The sequence below is a fragment of the Drosophila melanogaster genome, chromosome 2R (assembly GCF_000001215.4).
Source record: "Drosophila melanogaster chromosome 2R".
Classification (NCBI taxonomy): Eukaryota; Metazoa; Arthropoda; class Insecta; order Diptera; family Drosophilidae; genus Drosophila; species Drosophila melanogaster.
Window position 1 is genome coordinate 6,971,638 of NT_033778.4, and position 19,378 is coordinate 6,991,015.

Genomic DNA, 19,378 nt, shown 5'->3' on the forward strand with positions numbered 1-19,378 from the left:
ACCATCGCTCGAAGCTGGGAAAATACACCTCTGTAGTGTGACCACGTCTAGGAAAAATCACTTGGCAGCGAGGTCACATTCGCTGTTAACCGTTCTGCGAATCGGGAATGTTACCTATCATGCAAACTTTTAAAATTGAAAATATGGTTATTTTTGGCGCGTTCGATGTTCCAGTTGACATAAAAGTCAATTGAATAAAAAACCAAAAATTTTGTTATAAAAATTTGAAGAGAATAACTCATGTTTTAGAGTAGAGTTCCTAGGAAACGGAAGTGCCGAAGACATTAACTAAGCACTCGGGCTAAATGAGTGTTAATTTGGAAAACCATGAATTCTATAGATTGAAAACAAATTATATAAATTTAACGTCGTTTACTTTAAATAATGGCCTCTGCATTTGCTGCAAATTCACCTTTTATGCATAGAATTCTTTTTAAGAGTCCTATTTTCCGATGGTATGAAAGTGTTCGATATAACAACTAAATTATTTATTTGTTCACGTTGTTGAGCTTGGTGCAAAAGATTATAAAAGTCATCGTCAGCATTATCACACAAGTCCACAGCTTAGGAAAATCAACGAAAAAGGTGCATATACAAATATAAAAACAACTTAAACGCTTTGTAAAGCAAACAATACAAAATATGCGATGCTCCAGCAGAGCCTCCTTTAAAGCTTGTCCACCCGTTCCACACTGAGTTTGATGTCCGACTTGGGCATCAAGAGCAGTCTCCGGTTGTCGTACTCCACGGGAATCGAGGTCTCCGCAGAGGGAGCGTATCTGTGCTGCCTCAGCAGAGCCACCAGGCCCACCAGAAGCTGCTGCTCTGCAAAGCGAGCGGCAATGCATCCTCGCAGGCCATCGCCGAAAGGCAGGAACGCAGCTGCCGGGCGGGATCGCCTTGCCTGTTCCTCAAAGCGCTCCGGGTAGAACCGCTGGGGGTTTTCATAAATGCCAGGATCCATGTGTATCGCCGCCGTTGGTATCAGCACATTGTTGCCTTTGGCAATTACAAACACCGATCCGGGCACTTCGAATTCTTTGGTAGCCCGGCGTAGCAGGAAGGGATGTGGAGTGTGCAGGCGAAGCGTTTCTAAAAAAAAGGTGAAGTCATTGGAGCTATAAAGAGCTTTTCAATATTTGGTACTCACCATTGAGGACTTGCTTCGTATACCTGAGCTCCCTTAGGCACTCCGGTGTCACTTGGCCACCATGCTCCTCCAGTGCCTTGTTAATCTCGAGCCTGGTTCGATCTTGCACCTCAGGCTGGCGGGCCAACTCGTAGAGGCAGAATGCTAGGGTGGCATTCAGGGGGCCCAAGCCAGCCAGAACGAAGCCGAAGGCTTGGCCCGCAATCTCGATGTCGGTGAGCGGCTTTTCTGCGTTGGAATATAGCTGCAGAAAGGTCTGGAGTGGCTGGCGATCCCTTCTTCGATGCAACTGCAACTGCGACAGGGCCACTTTTTGGAAGTAAGCTGTAGCAGGTTCTGCGTAGCTTTTGTACTGAAGAAGGCGAGCGATGAGCGGAAACTCAAGCGCCAGATAAGCCTGCCACATCCTAAAGTCCGCCCAGTAGTTGCGCGTCCACTTAGCGAACTCCACGTTATCCTGCCCTACTAGTCCAAAGGCCATTGACGCCATAACGTCCGTATTGTATGCACCCACGAGTTCGCTTATATTGATAGTTTGAAGGCTCTTTTCGCCCAGGTCCCTTTGAATTCTGGAGGAGATTTGCGACAGTCTGACCAGCAGCTTCTGCATGTTGGCCGGAGTGAAAACCTCTGCAGATTTGGCGTGCAGTGACCGCCACTTGTGACCGTCCAGCTGAAGGAGATTATGCGACAGCGGCTCTCCACTGGGATTACTATAAAGGCCTCGGGACGTAAAGTGTCCCGCGTCGGTGAAGATTATTTGGTGGACTAGCTTCAGGTCCAGCGCCAAGATGAACGGCTTGAGGCAGGCGTAGAATCCCACAAACGGCGCCCTGCCCTTGTATGCGGTGTAGATATCCTGCAAGGCGTCCTGGGCATGCCTCTTCCCGCTCACCACGCCCTTAATGTTGCCCCACAGGAACTTGGGCTTTTCGTGCAGGATCCCCCGCCGTTTCCAGTAGCCCAGACTGAACTTGACCAGGGCGTAGACCACTGACAGCGCACCCAGGGCGGTGAGCAGGGTGCGGTGCATTAGATCCATGCTCACTCAGCTGTCTTTTCCGGCTTTTACAATATGTTCGCGCTGTTTGATATGCTTAACAGCTGGCAGTAGCTGCTTGTCGAGGTTCTGGGGCTCAATGCCGCCGGTTTATCAGCGCCATTATCGTGCGGTCCGATTTAATAATTGATAAGGTCCATTGAGTATCGGCCGCTAAAATGGAAGAGAAACGTGGCTATAAGGCAACTTTCAGTAAGTAATAGTAATCAAGAGCTGAGCGGGATTTATTGCTAAAATAGGTACGGAGAGTTGCGACTACGGCTGCAAGATGAGGCAGAGGTTGTACGTGCTGCCGGCGAACTCGTCAACGGGCACCCAACGAACGTAGCCCAGATCGATTAAGTGCTGCCGGGAGCTGGGCACGCCTACGAAATGCGGATCCTAAAAAGGGAAGCGAGCGATTAGTTCACCAGTTCATAAAATGAGCTAATTCGCTGACTCACCACCACCTGCAGGAAGATGCGACCGCGTGCACTGCAATGGTAGCCGGTAATAGCCTTGGAGGCGGTGTCACTCAGACCGCCCATGGCGACGAAGCCTTGGTACTTCTCAAAATAGCTCCGAAGCTCGCCGAGGATCTCGTCCGAGCTAAGCTCCTTGGCGTGAAGAATCTTGCACGGCACCTGGTGCAGCACATCGATCACGTAGAACTCCTCGAGCGTTCCGATCCAGTCGCGCGAGCCCACGAACTCTGGACCCTTGTCGCCGATGGCCACCAGGATCTGCTGAATCTCCCGGATGGAAGGAACATGACCGCTCGACCCCTGTCGACGTTGGATCCAGGAAATGGCCGATTGCAGGGTGCGGTAGCCACAACCCCAGCCAGCATCCTGGTGGCCATCGCATCCGTAGTGGAAGTAGTTAAAGCCACCGCGGGTAACTAGCGTCCGCCCGCCTTCAGTGGGCGTGGTCAGCGCGCCTTGCGGATCCTCTAGAAGTGGATATGCATAGTCCTTTGGTACAATTTTCAAGGACGCCGCGGAGGAGTCCCCAAACTCTTCTGCACACTTTTCCGCCGCCATAGGAATTGTTTTCGAAACTGAGTAATTTGATAGCCTAGGCCTGATTCACCTGCTCCTTTTCTTTTTTGTTTATTTACCTTGGGCAGCCGTAATTTGTTTTGTGAAAGTGAAATCGCAGCAAAGAAATTGGAATGTTTTTTTTTTTGCTCTGGCTAGAGATGGTACAAGCTGAATCGTCATGCACCAATGACAAAGTCAGCCAAAATAAAATAACAATAATGCGGAAAATAAAATTAACGAATATAAGAATGAGTCATGATGAAAGGCTATTCCGCCCAAAATTTTGATAAAATTTATATTTTTATATTAAGCAATGTTGTCATAATTGTTTTACTACAATTATCCATCACCAACTCTCTCATCGAATTATCGATAACAGCCCGTTTGTAGCGCCTAAATTTAAACGCATCTATTTGGTTTTCTCTTATTTCTCATGCATTTCAAATTTTATTTGAATTATTAAATGTACATTATTGTGTTTAGAGTTCATAAATATGTTTTCGCATTTATGTGTGTGGGTGTCTCAACGCTTTATATATTAACACCATTCCCCTTGAATTGTGTTCGTTTAATTTTTAGTTTTTGGTGACCAAACATTAGTACATCGTTTTTAATAATTGGTAAAATTTGTAGCACTCCATAAACTACGATTTGTAAAATTGAAATATTTGCATTATTGGTTTTCAACTATTTTCGGATTGCTGATTGTTACTGAGTTGCAGTTTTGTTAATGTTTTAAAGTTAGCTTAAAAATGCATTTTGGATAACTTCGCCGAGTTTTACAATAAATATATGGGATGCCGTTTGCAATATGTGTCTGTGCACCAATTAAAATACCTTAATTACGTCGTGCGTCTAAATGTTTTGTTATCTTCTCGTTTTTGGTTTGTGCCAGCAACGGTTTAAAAGAGGTCGATTGAAAATTATAAGTACAATCATAAAATACATTTATTAAATATATTTAGCGATATCACCACGATTTGTTGTTATTGTGCTCTTAAAAATCATGTAACAGAAAAGATTAATATGCTAAATTATTAATATTATTATATTTATACGTATATGTTATGTATGTATGCTATAAATATTCATACGATTTGTGACTCCTTACTACATCGGATTCTCTTCATAAATGCAGTCAAAATACGCTTGCGTCTAAAAAATACTTTCTGCTCCTCTCGTGTTCGCGTGTTCCAGTGTGCTTAACTGATTAACTGCTTAACTTGTGAATCTGCACTTTCTTCTTACCAAACTACAGTCAAGTCTACATCTGAATCGTTGCTTTGGGGTGAAAACTACTATTTTCTCCGGTTCTGAGTGTGTCTGTGTGGCTAAGGGTGGGCTGATTTTTTTTAAAACATGCTCTAATAGTGGCAAACATTTATCTTTGGCTATTTGGAATCGTGCAACGTCAGTGAATCTCAAGAGAGTGGATTTAATTACAATTTAACAAAATTGTTATTAAGTAGTAAAGTGGAGTTTAGCACATTAGCGCAACGTATTAATCTTTGTATCGTTACGAATAAGTATTGGCGTTTCTCTTGGTAAGACCACACAGATAACTTCCAAAGATAACTGCTTACCCCTAAAGTATTTATGTTATGTTCAATCGTGCAAATCGACCCATCCCACTGTGAGGCATCCTGCGGTGCTGGGATAAATGCAATGACAGTCCCCGTTTTCTTACAAGGTGCAGTATTCGGTGAGAATGGGTATAGACTTCAGCAGCTCGTTGATGTTATGCTGTTCCAGATGCGCCACCAGCTGCTCGGAAGATTTGAGCAAGTTCACGCAGTTCTGCAGGTTCTCGACAATCTCCTTGGTCATCGTGTCCGACGACTTGCTGATGAGCTCGGCCAACTTCTTGCCGACCTCGCACTTGACCAGCTCGTCCTGCAGCAGCTGGGCCTGCGCCGCCTCGCTGGGCTGCGACAGGTACACCACGGACAGGATGCACAGGGCAATCAGCGCCTCGTTCTGCATGACCAGGTGCTGAGCTGTGAGCATGCTGACCATGGCCTCCACGGTGCCCTCGTTGGCAAGGAACTCGCTCAAGCTACTGCGATCGTAGTCTTGCGTTAGCGGAATCTTGTCGGCAATCTGTTCGGCGGGTGCATCGCCCTTGCGCGGCAGTGCGTATGCGATTTTGCTGAGGTAGGCGTGCTTGATCAGCCAGGCCATGAGGCGCAGAGACTCGCCGGTGACGCCCGCATAGTCCGACGATTTGCTCCAGTGCACCAGCTGCTCGATCAGAGTCTTGTTCTTCAGCAACTCCAGTGCGAGTTTCTCTGGAAAAGCAGATGTTGTTAGAGATGCGGATCGCGTGCGGTTGTTGCCACTACTCACCCTGTCCGTCGACGGTCATGCGAAGTGTGCCCAGCAGCTTGAAGACGACTGGTGGCTGGTGTATTTCGAGCATGGGAAGAATGGTCTGCACCAGGCCCGCCTGGATTACCGCGTTCTTGTTTGGCTTCGGGATGACCAGGTTGCGCAGCGCGGAGAGAAGAGCGTGCTGCAGGCGCACATCGTCCTTGACGCCGTTGTTCTTGGCCAGCACCTCGAGCAGCTTGTTCATGGTCTGCTGCTCCACAAAGTAGATGCAGTGGCTATCGGTGCGCGCAAAGTTGCCCAGGGCCAGCACGCCGGTGGTTAGCAGATCGATGTCCGTCGAGTCCAGCCAATCGACCATGTTCTTCAGCAGCGGCGTGGTGTACAAATAGTGCATTGAGTCATCTAGAACAATAGTACAATAATTAGTTTTGAAATGGAACAAGTTGAAGAATTTGTCGACAACATTCTAATTCATATGATCCGAAACTTACCACCAGTAAGGATTAATACGATGAGTTCGCAGGCGAGTTTCATCAACGCCCTGGCCTCACTTGTGCTGGCCAGAGTCTTGTACTTTTCCAGCAGGTTGTAGATGGTTTCGCACAGACCGTCCTTGGCCAAAATAAGCTTGACTTCGTCGCTCTCCGCCTGGTAATGGAGCAGCTCCAGGCACATCTCGGCAAGATCGGGATTCGTGGAAGCGGCCAGAATGCGAGACAGCTGGATATTCAGGGAAGAGTCGAAGTTCAGATCCGACACGTTCTCGGTGAGTATACTGAGCAGTGGAAGCGTGTTCAGCAGCAGATCCTCATGCTGTTCCACATTGGAGGCGCCAATGTCGATGATGCCTTGCAGCTTCTTCATCACGCCCAACTCCATGGCCCGCTTGGCCAAGCCCTCGCCTCCGAGCAAATAGTTGGACAGCAAGCCGCCGCGCACTTTGATGAATTGCGCCGCATTGGCCACGTCCTCGATGGTTGTGATGTCCAGCAGTCGCAGTAGAACAGCATCGCCCTCCAGCTCGAGTATTAAGTCCCTGGCTTCGTCGTTTAGGTAGCAGATATTGCCCAGTGCCCGACAAATCTGTATGGGCAGCTCCATACTGCCGTCGGACGTGGGCACTTGTCGCAAGCACTCCAGAAATGCGGCTATTATATTCCTCTTGGTGAACTTCTTGCGCTGCACCTCGGACTTGGTGATCTCCGCAATGCACTTGGCCGCCTCCTTGCGCACGTTTGTGTCGTCGCACTTGGTGAGGCCCAGAAAGCACTCTGCCAGCTCGTGCTTATCGAAAAGTTTGGGGTCCTTCGTCGCCGAGATCTCGCAGAGCAAGTTGGTCGTGTTCGCCGGACTGACACTGGTCGTCTTCAGCTTTTCAATCAAATCGTCGATTTCAGCTGCTTAAGGCGGTAAGAAAAGAACATTGGTTAGTTAGGGCACTTGAACAACATAAAGGGTCATCTTATTGTTTTGGCAACTAAATGTTTCCCTGGTCATTGGAATAAAGTTTGGTGATGATGAGTAACGTGAGTGAGTAAGTAAGAAAAGAAACCATCAATTATAAGTCAAGTTATGAGTGGTTGTATTACATATCCAGCTCCCATTTAAAGTGTTCTTAGTTTTTAACTATTTAAATACTATTGTATTTATTTAGGGTATTTTATGTATACTTTTTCGTTCCATTTGACGGAGCACGCAATCCACCTTTCCCTTCCTGCACCGACCAAGTTGAGAACCGCAAAATTGATTGCCAATTTCGATTATCGTCGCTGACTGGACGAAGTCAAGACAAATGCTTTCAAAGCAAGAAGTTATGGCTTTACGGCCTGGCACAAAAGAACTTTCTTTCTCCTTCAGGAATAGAAAGCTTTTTTGTGTTTTTGCATCTCCAGTTCGAACCGTTTTTGATCCATTGGAAACGTTCGAGAAAACTCGTGAAGCGTGTGCCACATTAAAGCTTCATTTGGCCCCAAAAAAACAGATGGCTCGGATTATAAAAGGACCCAGGATGGGCGACGATTTACATAAGTCCTGGTCATGGACAAATGAAAAGGAAAACGGAAAAACAATCGGGATTTAATGTATTGTAATGATGAAGGTTTAGGTTCACTTATTCAGCATAAATGCTTCGGAATTCAGCTTTTCAGGGGAGTTATCTTAAATGTTAGTGGGTATGAGTTGGTTCTAAAATGATAAAACTTGTTATTATTAAGCAACGTTATACAATTTTAATGATAGTACCCAAGCCAGAGATAATACAACTTTTGTGTTGAATTTAAATTGTATATATTCGATATTAAGCCAGTACGAATAGAGCCCTTTTGTGACCAACATTATCACAATATTATTATTTCAGTCAGACCTTTTCTGCCGACAAGCACACACGCTGGAAAATACATTCCGATGTGGCACTCCAGCAGGACGAGGGCCAAAGGACGAAGGGCAAGGACCAGACTCCGGCGCTCGACAACTGGCGACAGTTGGTGGCAACAGCAACAGCAAGGTTGTGGACTGGGGTCGCAATTCAACAAACTTTGTGGAGCATAAATAATGAATAAGTAAAACAAAAAGCAAAGTGAACCCTTCAGCCGGGCGGGCAACCATCGTCATCATCATCAACATCATCCAACGTAGGCAACATCCACGATTTGGCATAGAAACAGCAACAAAGGACGCAACAGCAGCAGCAGAAGCAGCCTGCACAACAGCTCACTAACTCGCAGACAAGTTGCACTTAGAAATGTAACCCCAACTAAAGAGAACATAAGTGTATAGGCTGAATTCGAGGGTACCGACTATAAGATACCCTAGTGCTGAAGCAACAAAACATCACAAATTGTACGTCAGATTGTACAACAACATAATAGAATACGGGTTCAACTTCTGCATCCGTTTGTAACGACTTTAAGATACACCATCTGATATCGAACTCTCTTTATTATAACTAGCTGTTTAGTGTTACTCTTGAGTAGTGTGTTTTCCAATGGTTAAAGGATTTAAATACAAAAGAATCATGCCTCCGAGTTCTTTTCTGTTTGGGTAAATAATAATTAAGAATAATAATAAGATATAGGTAAATTATGAACTCAAGTCTGTTTCAAACTATCTTATTCCGAATGAAAACTTTACTAGGTATTTCAGCTATTTCCGTGCAGACAGACATACAATTAGGAGTCCAATATACCCTTTAAATCGAAACGCAGCCAGTGGAAATGTGCATATGTATTGCGGGATGCATCTGCATATTCAGGTAAAAAGGGGAATTGTTGTATTTGTTTGTCCGACGCAGCTGACTGAATGCAATTGGACAGGTGGCAGAGACGCGTCGCATCGCCCGCCCGGCGGAGTGGCAGGTTGACAGGGATGAGGAATGCAGGAGGACGACAGGTGCTGTGGCAGTGGCAGTGGCAATAGTAGCGTCACTTCCGTCTGACAGAAGGTGGCCCAGACCAGCTCCGTAATGCGTCTCGGTTGCTGCTTCGCCGCCTTTTGCGTGCCTCCGAATGTTTGCTTTGGTAACTGGTACTCGTTGGTATTCAGAGTATGCCACTCGTCCATCCAGCCATCAACCCATCCATCCAGCCATCAATCCATCCATCCATACATTCCGTTCGAGTTCCGTGGCAAGTTCGTTAGCTCTTCGTTGCGGAAGCGGGATTCGTTCGAGGCATTTATTCGCCTGAATTTCTGGGGCAATGGCTTCATTTTATTTTCGTGTTTCCTTTTTTCTGGGCATGATTGGGGCCTATGGCCTGCGTTTTATTTCCACTCCGTTGTGGTATTTTATTTTCTCCATTACGCGATTCACCAACTTTGGCCACGTACAAAAATAGCAAATAGCAAACGGCACAGAAATCACAAAAAAACTAGTGCAAACTTATTGTTGTTGCATGCTTAATTCATGTGCAACTGGCGACGCTAATGTCGGTTTTAGTTGTATTTTAGCTTTTTGGGCCCTGTTGCCAAGTGAAAAATTCGGGAAAAGTGGGTTAAGTTGGAGGCAGAGGCATGGCACAGAAAATGGCAGCCATGGGAACGAACCTTATAATTCAAACGAAATGATTCCTTTTGCATGGATAACTAGGTGATGTAAGTGAAAAGGTATAATTCATGATCCACTCGAGTTATGATAAATTGAAAAAAATGGAAGCTTGCAAAGTAAAAGTGAGCCCACTTTTGCGGGGCTCTTAAATATACCAAACCACAATGTACAATACAATAAACCATATAATATAAGGATTGCGTATTTTTAAAACTACTCTTTATTTACACCGTGCACTAATCCCTACATCTATCAATAGAAAAGTACAGAGTATCAGACTGGCACGTCCTGATTCAAAGACTCGTTCTCGAGCAACAGTCGACTGTGACCAGACTTTCCCAGCTGGAGCAACGCCTGGCAAGCGGGAGTGGACATCTGGCTGACATGCTGGAGCAACTTCTGGTCGTTGTTTCCCTGCCTCGCCCTGAGAAACAGATTATCCCCTGGAATCAGAAGTAATTTGAAGTGCCTGGTACTGGACAAAGTTTAATAGTTCTCACTCCAACTCCGCTCTTGCCTGCACTTATGTTTGAGGTCCGAGATGTAAACCTCCTCGATTTCTACTTCCAGTTCGGCCAACTGCTGTTCTGTGTACTTGGACAGAGTCGTCGGATTCATGTAGTAGGCAATGTGGTTCGTCCGACTGAGCCGTCGAGCGCTGTGGGTTCTGGAGAAGATTGGGCCTGTATACGCCAGTCTCAGCATCCGAGTGAGTCTAGAACTCACCTGGTTAGCGTAAAACTGTAAGCAGGAGCGCCTGCGATGAAGTGCATGGTGACGAAGAGAAAAACCAGAGCAGCCACCACTCCGATGACGAGTTGCTGTGTTTGGTAGAGTGACTGCCTCTGGGGCATCCGCTGATTGGCCCCCCGATAAGGCCTTCTGAAAGCGGCTCCCAGATCGTTCCCATTTGCCTCATTGAATTCACTTTCCCCGCGATAATCCTTGTACTGCGAGGGATCCTGGTCGTGGCAGTCGCCCACTGCCGTTGCTATGTTGTACTCAATCCTTTTCTGGCAGTCCGTGAGGCAGTCAGCCGCCTCGCTGATCCGCCGGAAGGCCTGCTCAGCCCCAGGAGATTTGTTCTTGTCCGGATGGAGGCGCAGGGCCAGCTTGTGGTAGGCCCGCTTCACCTCGGAGTAGGTGGCATGATGAGAGATGCGCAGCACCTCGTAGTGATTGCGGCACCGCAGGACCTTCTGCACCACGTCCAGCATCTCGAGTGTGAACTTGTGGGGCAGGGCGTCAGATTTGCGAGTTGGGCCTATGGTCCGCTGGGCCTCGCCCTTCAGCCTCAGTCTCAAAATGATATTCTTTAGCTCCAGCAGCGCCATGATCTCATCGTGGTTCTGTAAGCCTTCCAGATCCTCGTTGATCTGCCTCAGAGCGTGCTCGTAGTGTCCCAGGCACAGGTCACTCACCACCTTGTCGACGCAGTGATGCCTCCTCGCCTGCAGGATTCCCATTGTGAAGTCGTCGTCCTCCAGTTCTTGGTTACTTTCTTCTCCTTCCCAGCAGCGTGAGAAGACAAAAAAGGATTCGTTTTTCTCTGTTCGTTTGCAAATTTTAAATTTTGGTTTGTTGTTCTGGGACAATCCACCGAGTTGGTGAATTTAACAAAGTGCTTTTGTATGTATATTAGAGGTAGCCGAAATAGTTTCGAACTAAGTTGACTGTATATGTATATGTAGCTGCAAACTTAAATACAAATTGACTTTCGCCAGTCAACATTTTGTATGTCAACACAATGAACACTTGAGAAAAGACAACTTGAATCCGTTTTTTACATACCAGCCAGCTTATTGAACATTTAAATCATGCAGTACTCGTGTAAATACCAACGAATTTACCAACTTAAAAGTTGACACAAGTTGTACAAGTTGCTTAGTTTAGAGCGGAAAAAACTAAAAGTTTGCACACAAGTTGCACACTTGAAGCACACAAGTTAGAACGTTCTGTCGATGGGGGATTCCCCAAAATGCCAACCCTCTTTTGGCCCCGTAAAGTATGCTCCACAACTTGTCAAGGGGACACACATAGCCTCCTCGAAAAGACTCGAAAGTTAATTGAAATTAATTTCTATGCCAATTTGAATAGGGCACGAACTCAATTAAAACAGAGCTAGCCACCAACCACCCCACAATTTCATCTTTTCAAGGCGGCCTGCTCGCCCCATTCATTCTCAAGGCCATTAGAAGGGCCAAAATCTTATTAGCAGTTAAAAGAATAAAGCGAGTGGAAGGCGCTAGGCACGGGGAAATCACAAGTCACCCAGCTAGATTTGAAGCAAATGAAGCAACGACGCCGGAATACGCAAGAAGGAGGTGGAAAAGGACAATAAATTCGAAGCCGGGCAAACTACAATAACAGCCAGCTAATCTGGGTAAGCTGCGTGGAACGAATGGAAAAGCCCAAAATAATAACAATAACAATAAAGAGGCAGCAGCTCCGGAATCTAGAATCTGGAATCTGGCGAGGGGAGCGGCCTGCTTTGGCAGCTGATATCCTCTTCCTTATCAGACTCCCAGCCTCGGGGTTGATGGTAGCCACAGCCTCAAGGACAGCAGTCAAATTGCGTCGAAGACGCCGAGCGAAAGCGTCGACAAATGCAGTCACAAAGGACCAATTAAAGTCCAAAGTGACTGAGCCGCAGGGAGGACGTGGCAAGCATCTCGCAGCTGGGATCTGCACAGCGAGTAAATCATGCCGCAACGGTCCAATGGCCTGCATCCTTGAATTTTATAGATGTCCTTTCATTAGATTTCAAAACAATCTATAGTAATGTCGAATAGTATTTCAATGTACTATACTTCAGGTATAAAACTTATGTAACACTTAATGAATGCTCCGAATGACAGGTCTTGAAAATCATATATTCAGCGCAAGTTTCCCAGTGCTTGCATATGAATTAAAATGAACAAGAACCACGAATTGTTTTCAGTGTGGAAATGGGTCTCGCTACGCTGGGCGCAGCTGGTGGGTTCTGTAGACAAGTGAGGTGTACAGTGGTGTGGGGATTGGGATGCAGCACCCCTCCTGAAAAAGGGGAAGTTTCGAGGCCGGGATTGCCGGCGCGTTCAAGTGCTGTTTGTTGTCGTTCTGCACAGGTTCCCCTCGGGAAAGGGTATACAAACAGTACAGTCTGTGGCCAGTGTTTATGTATGTGTTGATTCGGTGCAGTCACGTTTGAAAACTAAGAAGTTTAGAGACTTGTTTACGTTTAACAATTCTCATCGGTGACTGACCCAAATATAACACATCCAGTGCGTACGTTACACATCCAACTACACTGAGAAACACAAGAAAAAAAGGGGTTTCTTTTAGTTAGTCACAGCTTTATCTTGACAATGACTGCGCTTTGACTGCAAAGTAGTATCGAATTTTAAGCCCTTTTAAGCTTAATCTGTGAAGATTGTCCTAATTGTAATGTTTATCAACAATTCAACAAAGTTGCCATAGATTTCTCACTGTGCATGACTTCATCGTTTTGTTTGCTATATCACCCCCCGTGGGGATAAAACGAATTGTGAGGACTGCGGGGAGTGTTGCGACACGCCGGTAAACCTGGCACCTCGCAGGAGGCATATTCTCATTTATTAATGCGTCGTCACTGCTGTTCCCAGTTCCCATTCCTATTCCTCCTGTGCTGCGGTGGAGTGGGCGGCTCGGGTGGCGGGTTCGTGCAAAACGGTGGTGGCCGCTGTCTCAGCCGCACTTAATTCCCGCCAGAACTGCCGGGGCCATTAAAGGATAAAAGAGCGGGATTTCTGATTGGGAAGCGCTGACCCTGTTGGCCGCGATAAGTGGGTGCGCACAGCAGCAGGAGCACGGCATCTGCCTAATCCGACCGGCCCACTGTGCAGTGGGATGGGGAGTGGGGAGCATAAGTATTGATTTTTCTCACATGTCCCCGGCAAACACACACATCTTGTCTAGGGAGCCGCATCGCCCGCCCCCACCCCACTGCCCCTGCTCGGAGCAACTTCCTCCGACACCTGGCAGCGATTTGGAAGTTTTCGCAGCTCGTAAATGCTGCACTGCAGCCATAAAACGGCCGCTGCAATGACTCGCATGAATTGCGTTTGTTTATGCTATGGAAAAGGAATCCGGGGTCTGCTGTATGTCGTTTGGGATGCTCCATAGGCAGAGAAATGCTCGATGTTACTCACTCGCCATGTTTGCCGCCTTTGTTGATTATTCCGCTGCTGCTTCTTCCGTTTTTATGCTTTTCTGCTTTTCTTGCTCTGCGTTGGTTGCGATTCCAGGCACGTTGTATCACTGTTAGCTTGTAACAAACACTGCTGATAGGCTAATGACTGCTGCGCGCAACTGAACACATTTCACGGCTTTCTTTCAGTCGCGTCTCCGTTCAACTTCCGCAATATCCGTATAATTCGTATTATCCGTGTAATCCGTATTTTCCGAATCGCGTTCAGACGTTCACACCAACAACTGCAATTCTAGTGTGACCGCAGAGCTCGAGCTGCACGATACCTCCAATGAGAGATGCCATATCGATGCTTACGCATTTTATTAACATCGATAGACATTTCTAGAATGTCTAGACTTTAATGCTTGGATTTTCCAAAAACTATAATCTGTTTCCAAAAAGTTATCGATAAGTATCGATCAGTGTTGAAACTATTTGTATTTTATATTAAATTCTGGGGTGTGACTAGTAATATTAGGAATATAAGCTTTAAAGAAAAAATCGAATTCTTTATAAGTGATTTAGTTCGAACGTTAACTTAAGATTTGCCACCACAATCGGAAAGTAGCTATTTTCTAGCTAGCTTTGCCCATTAATCGATTGGTGGCAACACTGGTCGGCACATCCCACTCACTCAACAAATTGTTTACCACAAAAAACCGTGCTGAAAGTGAACGAAAATAAAGTGCAGCCCGGCGTCGAGCATTTGCAGTGATCCCAAGACGCCCAACCATTGATTCCCGTAGCGGTGTCCACCCGGATTCCAGCCCACCGCCACCAGCACGCCATTCCATTTGGGGAGCCTCTCGGTCGGTTCGGTCAAACAGTCGCGATTGCCCGGTCGTCCACGAACGCTTATAAAATTGGCAAGATAACTAAGCAGAGCACAAAGATGCCGCCAGCATCAGCGGTAAACAACAGCAACGCGGCCGCCCAGGCGGCGAAGGCCGAGCGGGCGGAGAAGCTGCGCGGGGCACTGAAGGGCTTCATCGTGGCGGACCGCCAGCGGCGCCAGGAGGAGTTCGAGGCTCAGTGCGAGGAGCAGCGGCTGCGACGGGAGCGCGAGGAGGTGGAGCGCCAGAACCAGGTGGCCCTGGATGACACACGCGGCCAGATAACCCGACTGGACGAGCAGCTGGCCGATCTGCACAGCCAGAAGCATCAGCTGACCGTCCAACTCAAGAAGGTGCTCAACGAGGACGAAACGCGCAAGAAGCTGGCCAAGGAGAACGAACTGTTCGCCATCCAGCAGGCGGCGGCCAGTAGCCCGGTCTTCCTGCCGCCCCTGCGCCTCCAACACCAGCACCATACGCTGATGCAGAAGGTCTCGACTGCGCAATTGTGGGATTCAGGTTCTAATGGTCCTCTTTTTTCCTCGCAGCTCCCGTCCGGCGGACAGCCAGGAAAACGTGGCAGGAGTCCATCGCCGCCGAGTCAGCAGCAGGCTTACTACAAGAGCGCCGCCAGCTACGCCCAGCAGAGTAAGCCAGGAAGAGGTCGACAATGTGGTCCCTGGGCCTCCGATACAGTGAACGCTGCCTCAGGCAGGCAGTCCAAAGTCTCATGCACGCAATTTCGGTTGGATTTTGTTAACTCGAATGCGGGATCTGCTCATAATTTGATTAGTCATTGAATTGGTTAGCACATATGTATGGTTCTTGATTTGGACGAGAGATATACGTGATTTTTGTGATGTCATCATCTCTACATTCTGATTGCCAAGCCCTTTTTTAAGCTCTATGAAATATTAGCACTAATATCAATTGAACTTCTAATTAGGAATGATTGCAAAAACATGGTTAAGTGTTAAGTAAATAATCAATTCGATATAAAGAAAGTTTCGTGCTGTTTAGGCTTTGTATTGGATGGTTTAGTTTAATGTGTTTTAATGTGCACAAAAATTACCCTATTATTTTGAAGGATATATAGTGTAGAAACGATATATATAGGGTTTCTAGCAGATAGCTCGAGTTTTAAAATTCAACTGCAAATTGGCATTGGCTAAAGGTGCGATACAATCACCGATTGATCTGTTCTGCGGAGCTTTCGCTGTTCTTCTTGATTAACTGCTCGCTAACACTCCGTCCCGTTCATGAGAAATCCATTTCACTGCGCACACTAACCTCTAACAACACAGGCACACAACTTATGTTCATTTCGTTATTTGTTTACGATCGATTCGCAGAACACGATGACTACCGTCGTGCCGCTGACTATGCTAGATTATCATGGAACAGTAAGCACCTCACTTGCAATACCAAGCCCGAGATCCTCCGTCGGAACGATCGCCAGATTCGTCAATTAAACCTCACTTTTCCTCTCTTCCAGAAACAGCGGCACAGTATCCGGGCACGGGAACGGTCTTCTACCAGACGGTCGCTCCTCCGCCGACGACACAGCACCAGGCGGACGCCCGCTTGCAGTCCATCTACAACTACAACCTTCCGTTGCGCCAGGCCTACCACGTGGACCTGCCCAGCGCCACGGTCAGCAAGCCGCCCGACTCGCAGTCGCCCAAGGCACCGTCGCAGTCGCAGCCCATGCAAGTGCTTCACATCAACCTCGACCAGCCGACCATTTCGCAGGCAGACCTGGTGGCTCAAGCCGGCGGCAGCCTCTCGGTAAAGGCCTCCCAGCCACACGTGACTATGGAGAAGCTACCGGACCGCTACCACATCGAGGTGAAGCACGACGGCCAGCCGCCGAGCCACGTCCCGCCTCCGCCACACCTGCTGCCGGAGGGCGTCATCTTCAAGCCGCTGCTCAACGAACTCTCATTGCACAGCAACGTGCTGCAGATAAGCAGCAGCCAGGTGGGTCTCATTCTCAACATTTGTGGTTAATTAGCCGTGGCAGTGTCTTAGAATTTACAACTTAGAACAAACAAGTTAGATTTACATCTTCGAAATCGAAGTTCAACGATTAGGCTCTGCGAAAATGGTTTTTAAAGCCTGAGCATCTTGAATAAGAGCTGTTTTCTATAAAACAAATTCATTGTTGCAGGTTTTCATGTTTTCATAGGAAAACGCATTAGAACCAACTTCCCAACTACTGATTAACATGTTTGATATCATTTACAAGGAAGAACTAAATATTCACTTGACTAACGCCTGGCCAGTTTCCTCCACAGAATCCGAAAACAGCGGGAAGCATCACACAGGGCTATGCCCCTGGACGAGGTGGATCCGCCCACGAGCAGCAGTTGGCTCGGCAACAGCTGGCGATGCTGCCTGGCCAGCCGGGAGCACCGTCCGGATCCGGCTCCGCCCAGCCGCCTCCTGGTCAGCAGATGCATTACACGCGGCGATTGTACTAGCCTCTAACCCCTAACCCCTTTTGTCGCTACGGAACTCGCTAACTGATATACTTACGATTTTAAATAGACATTACAACACTGACTACGCTTCCCACGTGAAGTCGGATAAACGAAATAAAGCACACAACTATGGCGTCCCTATTTTCCAATCGACAATACCATACTGATATTTGATATTGATTTGATATTTGGTATCAATGGGCTTCTGTGGTTCTGTGGTTATACCATAATAACTTTGAGGTATCGTAGTTCTAATCACCAACAGGCAAATTGATCTAACTCGAAAGAGTTTTTGAAATTCTGGGCAATAGAAATTGGATCATGTATACATATAAAAAATGACTATTATATAAAATGGTATGTACAGCTGTGTTCAGAAAAATAGCAGTGCGAGGAATACTAATTAATACAAAGGTATTTTTCCATGTCCCTTTTCGGAATTGACTTTTTATTCCACTTATTTTTGTTAAATGGAATGTGTATATAGGGAAAAAAAGAAAATCCGGTTAGTTTTTCATGTTATCCTTTTTTTATTTACTTTCTTAAGCGAAATCACAACTTTTAGGCTGTTCATAAGAATAGCAGTGTCTGGTTTTGACCAACGTAAAGTCAGGAAATGATCAATATTTTTAAAAAGTGAGTTTGATTAATTCGTACATTTAAAAGGGGAGTAAATGAAAAAAATTATATATTAGTGGGTAAAGGACAGCACTGCTCCCAGGAGAAAAGAATGTTAATTATTAAGCTTAGAAAGGAAGTAAAAACATATATGAACATTCAAAAAACCCTTGAATGTTCTGCCAAAATGGTATCCAATGTCATTAAATATGAATGGAAGCCCGAAAACCGTGGTTCCATAGATATAACCACAGATATATAGCATCGACGCATTGTTTCTTACAGCAAAGTCTATCCTTTTGCATCCTTTAGGGACATAAAGTCTGAGCTCAACTTGGGAATCAGGGACGATACTATTCGAAGACGACTACTAAATCAAAATTTCAGTGCGAGGAGTTCACGAAAGGTTCCCCTACTTAGCCCAAGGCATATTTAGGCAAGGTTAAGCTTCGCTAAAACCTACCTAAACTGGCCAGTCTTCAAATGGCGTAATATCCTTTGGACTGATGGGTCAAAAATCGTGCAATTTGGTGGAACGGGTTCACTACAGTATATCTGACGACCTCCAAACACGGAATACCACCCAAAACACCCACTGAAGACTTTCAACCACGGTGAACCTAAAATTGTGGTATATGCTTGTTTTTTTTTTTACAATGGTATGAGTCCATAACATATGATTTATGGTATTATAGACCAAATAGCATATGTAAATATACTCATTGATGTCTTACTGTAATATTCTGAATATAATATGCCCTTAAAATGGACATTCCACCAGGATAATGATCCGAAATGCAGAAGCAAATCGGCAAAGAATAGGTTCACCCAAAAATGGAATAGATGCAATGCCGTGGCCAGCACCACCTTACGATTTAAACCCGATTGAAAACCTGTGGGGGGAAATTAAACAAAATGTGTCGAAGAACTCCCCGACGTCTAAGGCTTAGATTTGGAAAGTTGTGCAGGATGTATGGGCAAAAATTCCCCCAAATGATGCCAGGACCTGGTGGACTCCATGCTGCGTGGGTGTAAGGCTGTGCTGGCTAACAAAGGCTATCCAGCCAAGTATTAGGCCCGAATTAACGTATTAAAAAGAAAAACTAAGTTAGTTCTAGGTCAAGTTGAATTTTGTTACTGTTTTTTTCAATATTTACATTGAAAACCAGAGTTTCTACCTATTTTGTTGTTTTAATCTATATTTTCGAAACTATTGAAGAAATAAAAGTGAAACATTTGTTAAATTGTTTAAAATTAAATACCTAATGATATTATAAAAAAAAAAAATCCCATTAAAACTGTAAATCCTAGGAATTTTTGATCTTAAACTCTCAGGTCCAAAGCACTGCTATTTTTATGAACACAGCTGTATATATAGAAAATATTTGCTAAAGTAACTACTACTCTTGCGATTTATGAAAACGGATTCATTCAACCACTTTTATGACGAATTTCATTGTATTAATATCTCAATACTGTAGGTCTGAGAAAAATGATACATTCTGTTTGGTCAGCTGCAAGTTGAGTATACTGACAGAAAAAAATATTTCAATAATGTGCGAAAGGAATTTTGACTGAAAACGCTGAGAATGATCTTTTGTTTGAGTGAGATTGATTTCACAGTAGTTT

At 45.8% G+C, this 19,378-nt stretch overlaps 5 protein-coding genes and 2 long non-coding RNA genes across 14 annotated transcripts, besides 1 other annotated feature; 2 read left to right on the plus strand and 5 right to left on the minus strand.

Annotated features, from left to right (window-relative positions):
* Positions 1–358: 358 nt before the first annotated feature.
* Positions 359–3,389, minus strand: Cyp6u1 (Cytochrome P450 6u1). Of its 3 annotated transcripts, none has more exons than NM_001299221.1 (3): positions 3,310–3,389; positions 1,151–2,363; positions 359–1,092 (listed from the first exon to the last, which is right to left on the minus strand). In NM_001299221.1, exons 2-3 carry the CDS (start codon positions 2,190–2,192, stop codon positions 668–670), a joined length of 1,467 nt encoding a protein of 488 aa, NP_001286150.1. In that variant the 5' UTR covers positions 2,193–2,363; positions 3,310–3,389; the 3' UTR covers positions 359–667. The 3 variants fall into 3 exon arrangements, with proteins under 3 accessions (NP_001286150.1, NP_610252.3, NP_001286149.1); NM_136408.4 differs by having other exon boundaries at positions 475–1,092; NM_001299220.1 differs by lacking the exon at positions 3,310–3,389 and having other exon boundaries at positions 475–1,092; positions 1,151–2,292.
* Ufsp1 (UFM1 specific peptidase 1) lies at positions 2,401–3,496 on the minus strand. Of its 2 annotated transcripts, none has more exons than NM_165499.2 (2): positions 2,654–3,496; positions 2,401–2,591 (listed from the first exon to the last, which is right to left on the minus strand). In NM_165499.2, exons 1-2 carry the CDS (start codon positions 3,230–3,232, stop codon positions 2,466–2,468), a joined length of 705 nt encoding a protein of 234 aa, NP_724519.1. In that variant the 5' UTR covers positions 3,233–3,496; the 3' UTR covers positions 2,401–2,465. The 2 variants fall into 2 exon arrangements, with proteins under 2 accessions (NP_724519.1, NP_001286151.1); NM_001299222.1 differs by having other exon boundaries at positions 2,654–3,389.
* Positions 3,497–3,647: 151 nt separating this feature from the next.
* vimar (visceral mesodermal armadillo-repeats) lies at positions 3,648–14,075 on the minus strand. Of its 2 annotated transcripts, none has more exons than NM_057957.5 (4): positions 13,775–14,075; positions 6,055–6,960; positions 5,579–5,965; positions 3,648–5,520 (listed from the first exon to the last, which is right to left on the minus strand). In NM_057957.5, exons 1-4 carry the CDS (start codon positions 13,779–13,781, stop codon positions 4,916–4,918), a joined length of 1,905 nt encoding a protein of 634 aa, NP_477305.1. In that variant the 5' UTR covers positions 13,782–14,075; the 3' UTR covers positions 3,648–4,915. The 2 variants fall into 2 exon arrangements, with proteins under 2 accessions (NP_477305.1, NP_995767.1); NM_206045.2 differs by having other exon boundaries at positions 6,055–6,963.
* On the plus strand, positions 7,859–8,558 carry lncRNA:CR44170 (long non-coding RNA:CR44170). Its single transcript, NR_073848.1, has one exon. It is a non-coding gene; the product is annotated as a long non-coding RNA:CR44170 (long non-coding RNA).
* On the minus strand, positions 8,758–9,558 carry lncRNA:CR44171 (long non-coding RNA:CR44171). Its single transcript, NR_124446.1, has one exon. It is a non-coding gene; the product is annotated as a long non-coding RNA:CR44171 (long non-coding RNA).
* CG30156 (uncharacterized protein) lies at positions 9,809–14,075 on the minus strand. 2 transcript variants are annotated; one of them, NM_001273823.2, is made up of 4 exons: positions 13,775–14,075; positions 10,332–11,112; positions 10,106–10,272; positions 9,809–10,048 (listed from the first exon to the last, which is right to left on the minus strand). In NM_001273823.2, exons 2-4 carry the CDS (start codon positions 11,069–11,071, stop codon positions 9,879–9,881), a joined length of 1,077 nt encoding a protein of 358 aa, NP_001260752.1. In that variant the 5' UTR covers positions 11,072–11,112; positions 13,775–14,075; the 3' UTR covers positions 9,809–9,878. The 2 variants fall into 2 exon arrangements, with proteins under 2 accessions (NP_001260752.1, NP_724520.1); NM_165500.1 differs by lacking the exon at positions 13,775–14,075 and having other exon boundaries at positions 10,332–11,349.
* Positions 14,076–14,405: 330 nt separating this feature from the next.
* CG17002 (uncharacterized protein) lies at positions 14,406–17,285 on the plus strand. 3 transcript variants are annotated; one of them, NM_136409.3, is made up of 5 exons: positions 14,406–15,139; positions 15,197–15,296; positions 16,001–16,051; positions 16,144–16,628; positions 16,934–17,285. In NM_136409.3, exons 1-5 carry the CDS (start codon positions 14,708–14,710, stop codon positions 17,129–17,131), a joined length of 1,266 nt encoding a protein of 421 aa, NP_610253.1. In that variant the 5' UTR covers positions 14,406–14,707; the 3' UTR covers positions 17,132–17,285. The 3 variants fall into 3 exon arrangements, with proteins under 3 accessions (NP_610253.1, NP_001188872.1, NP_001188871.1); NM_001201943.2 differs by having other exon boundaries at positions 16,946–17,285; NM_001201942.2 differs by lacking the exon at positions 16,001–16,051.
* A 205-nt stretch (positions 17,286–17,490) lies between these two features.
* Positions 17,491–19,123: a mobile genetic element.
* Positions 19,124–19,378: the final 255 nt, after the last annotated feature.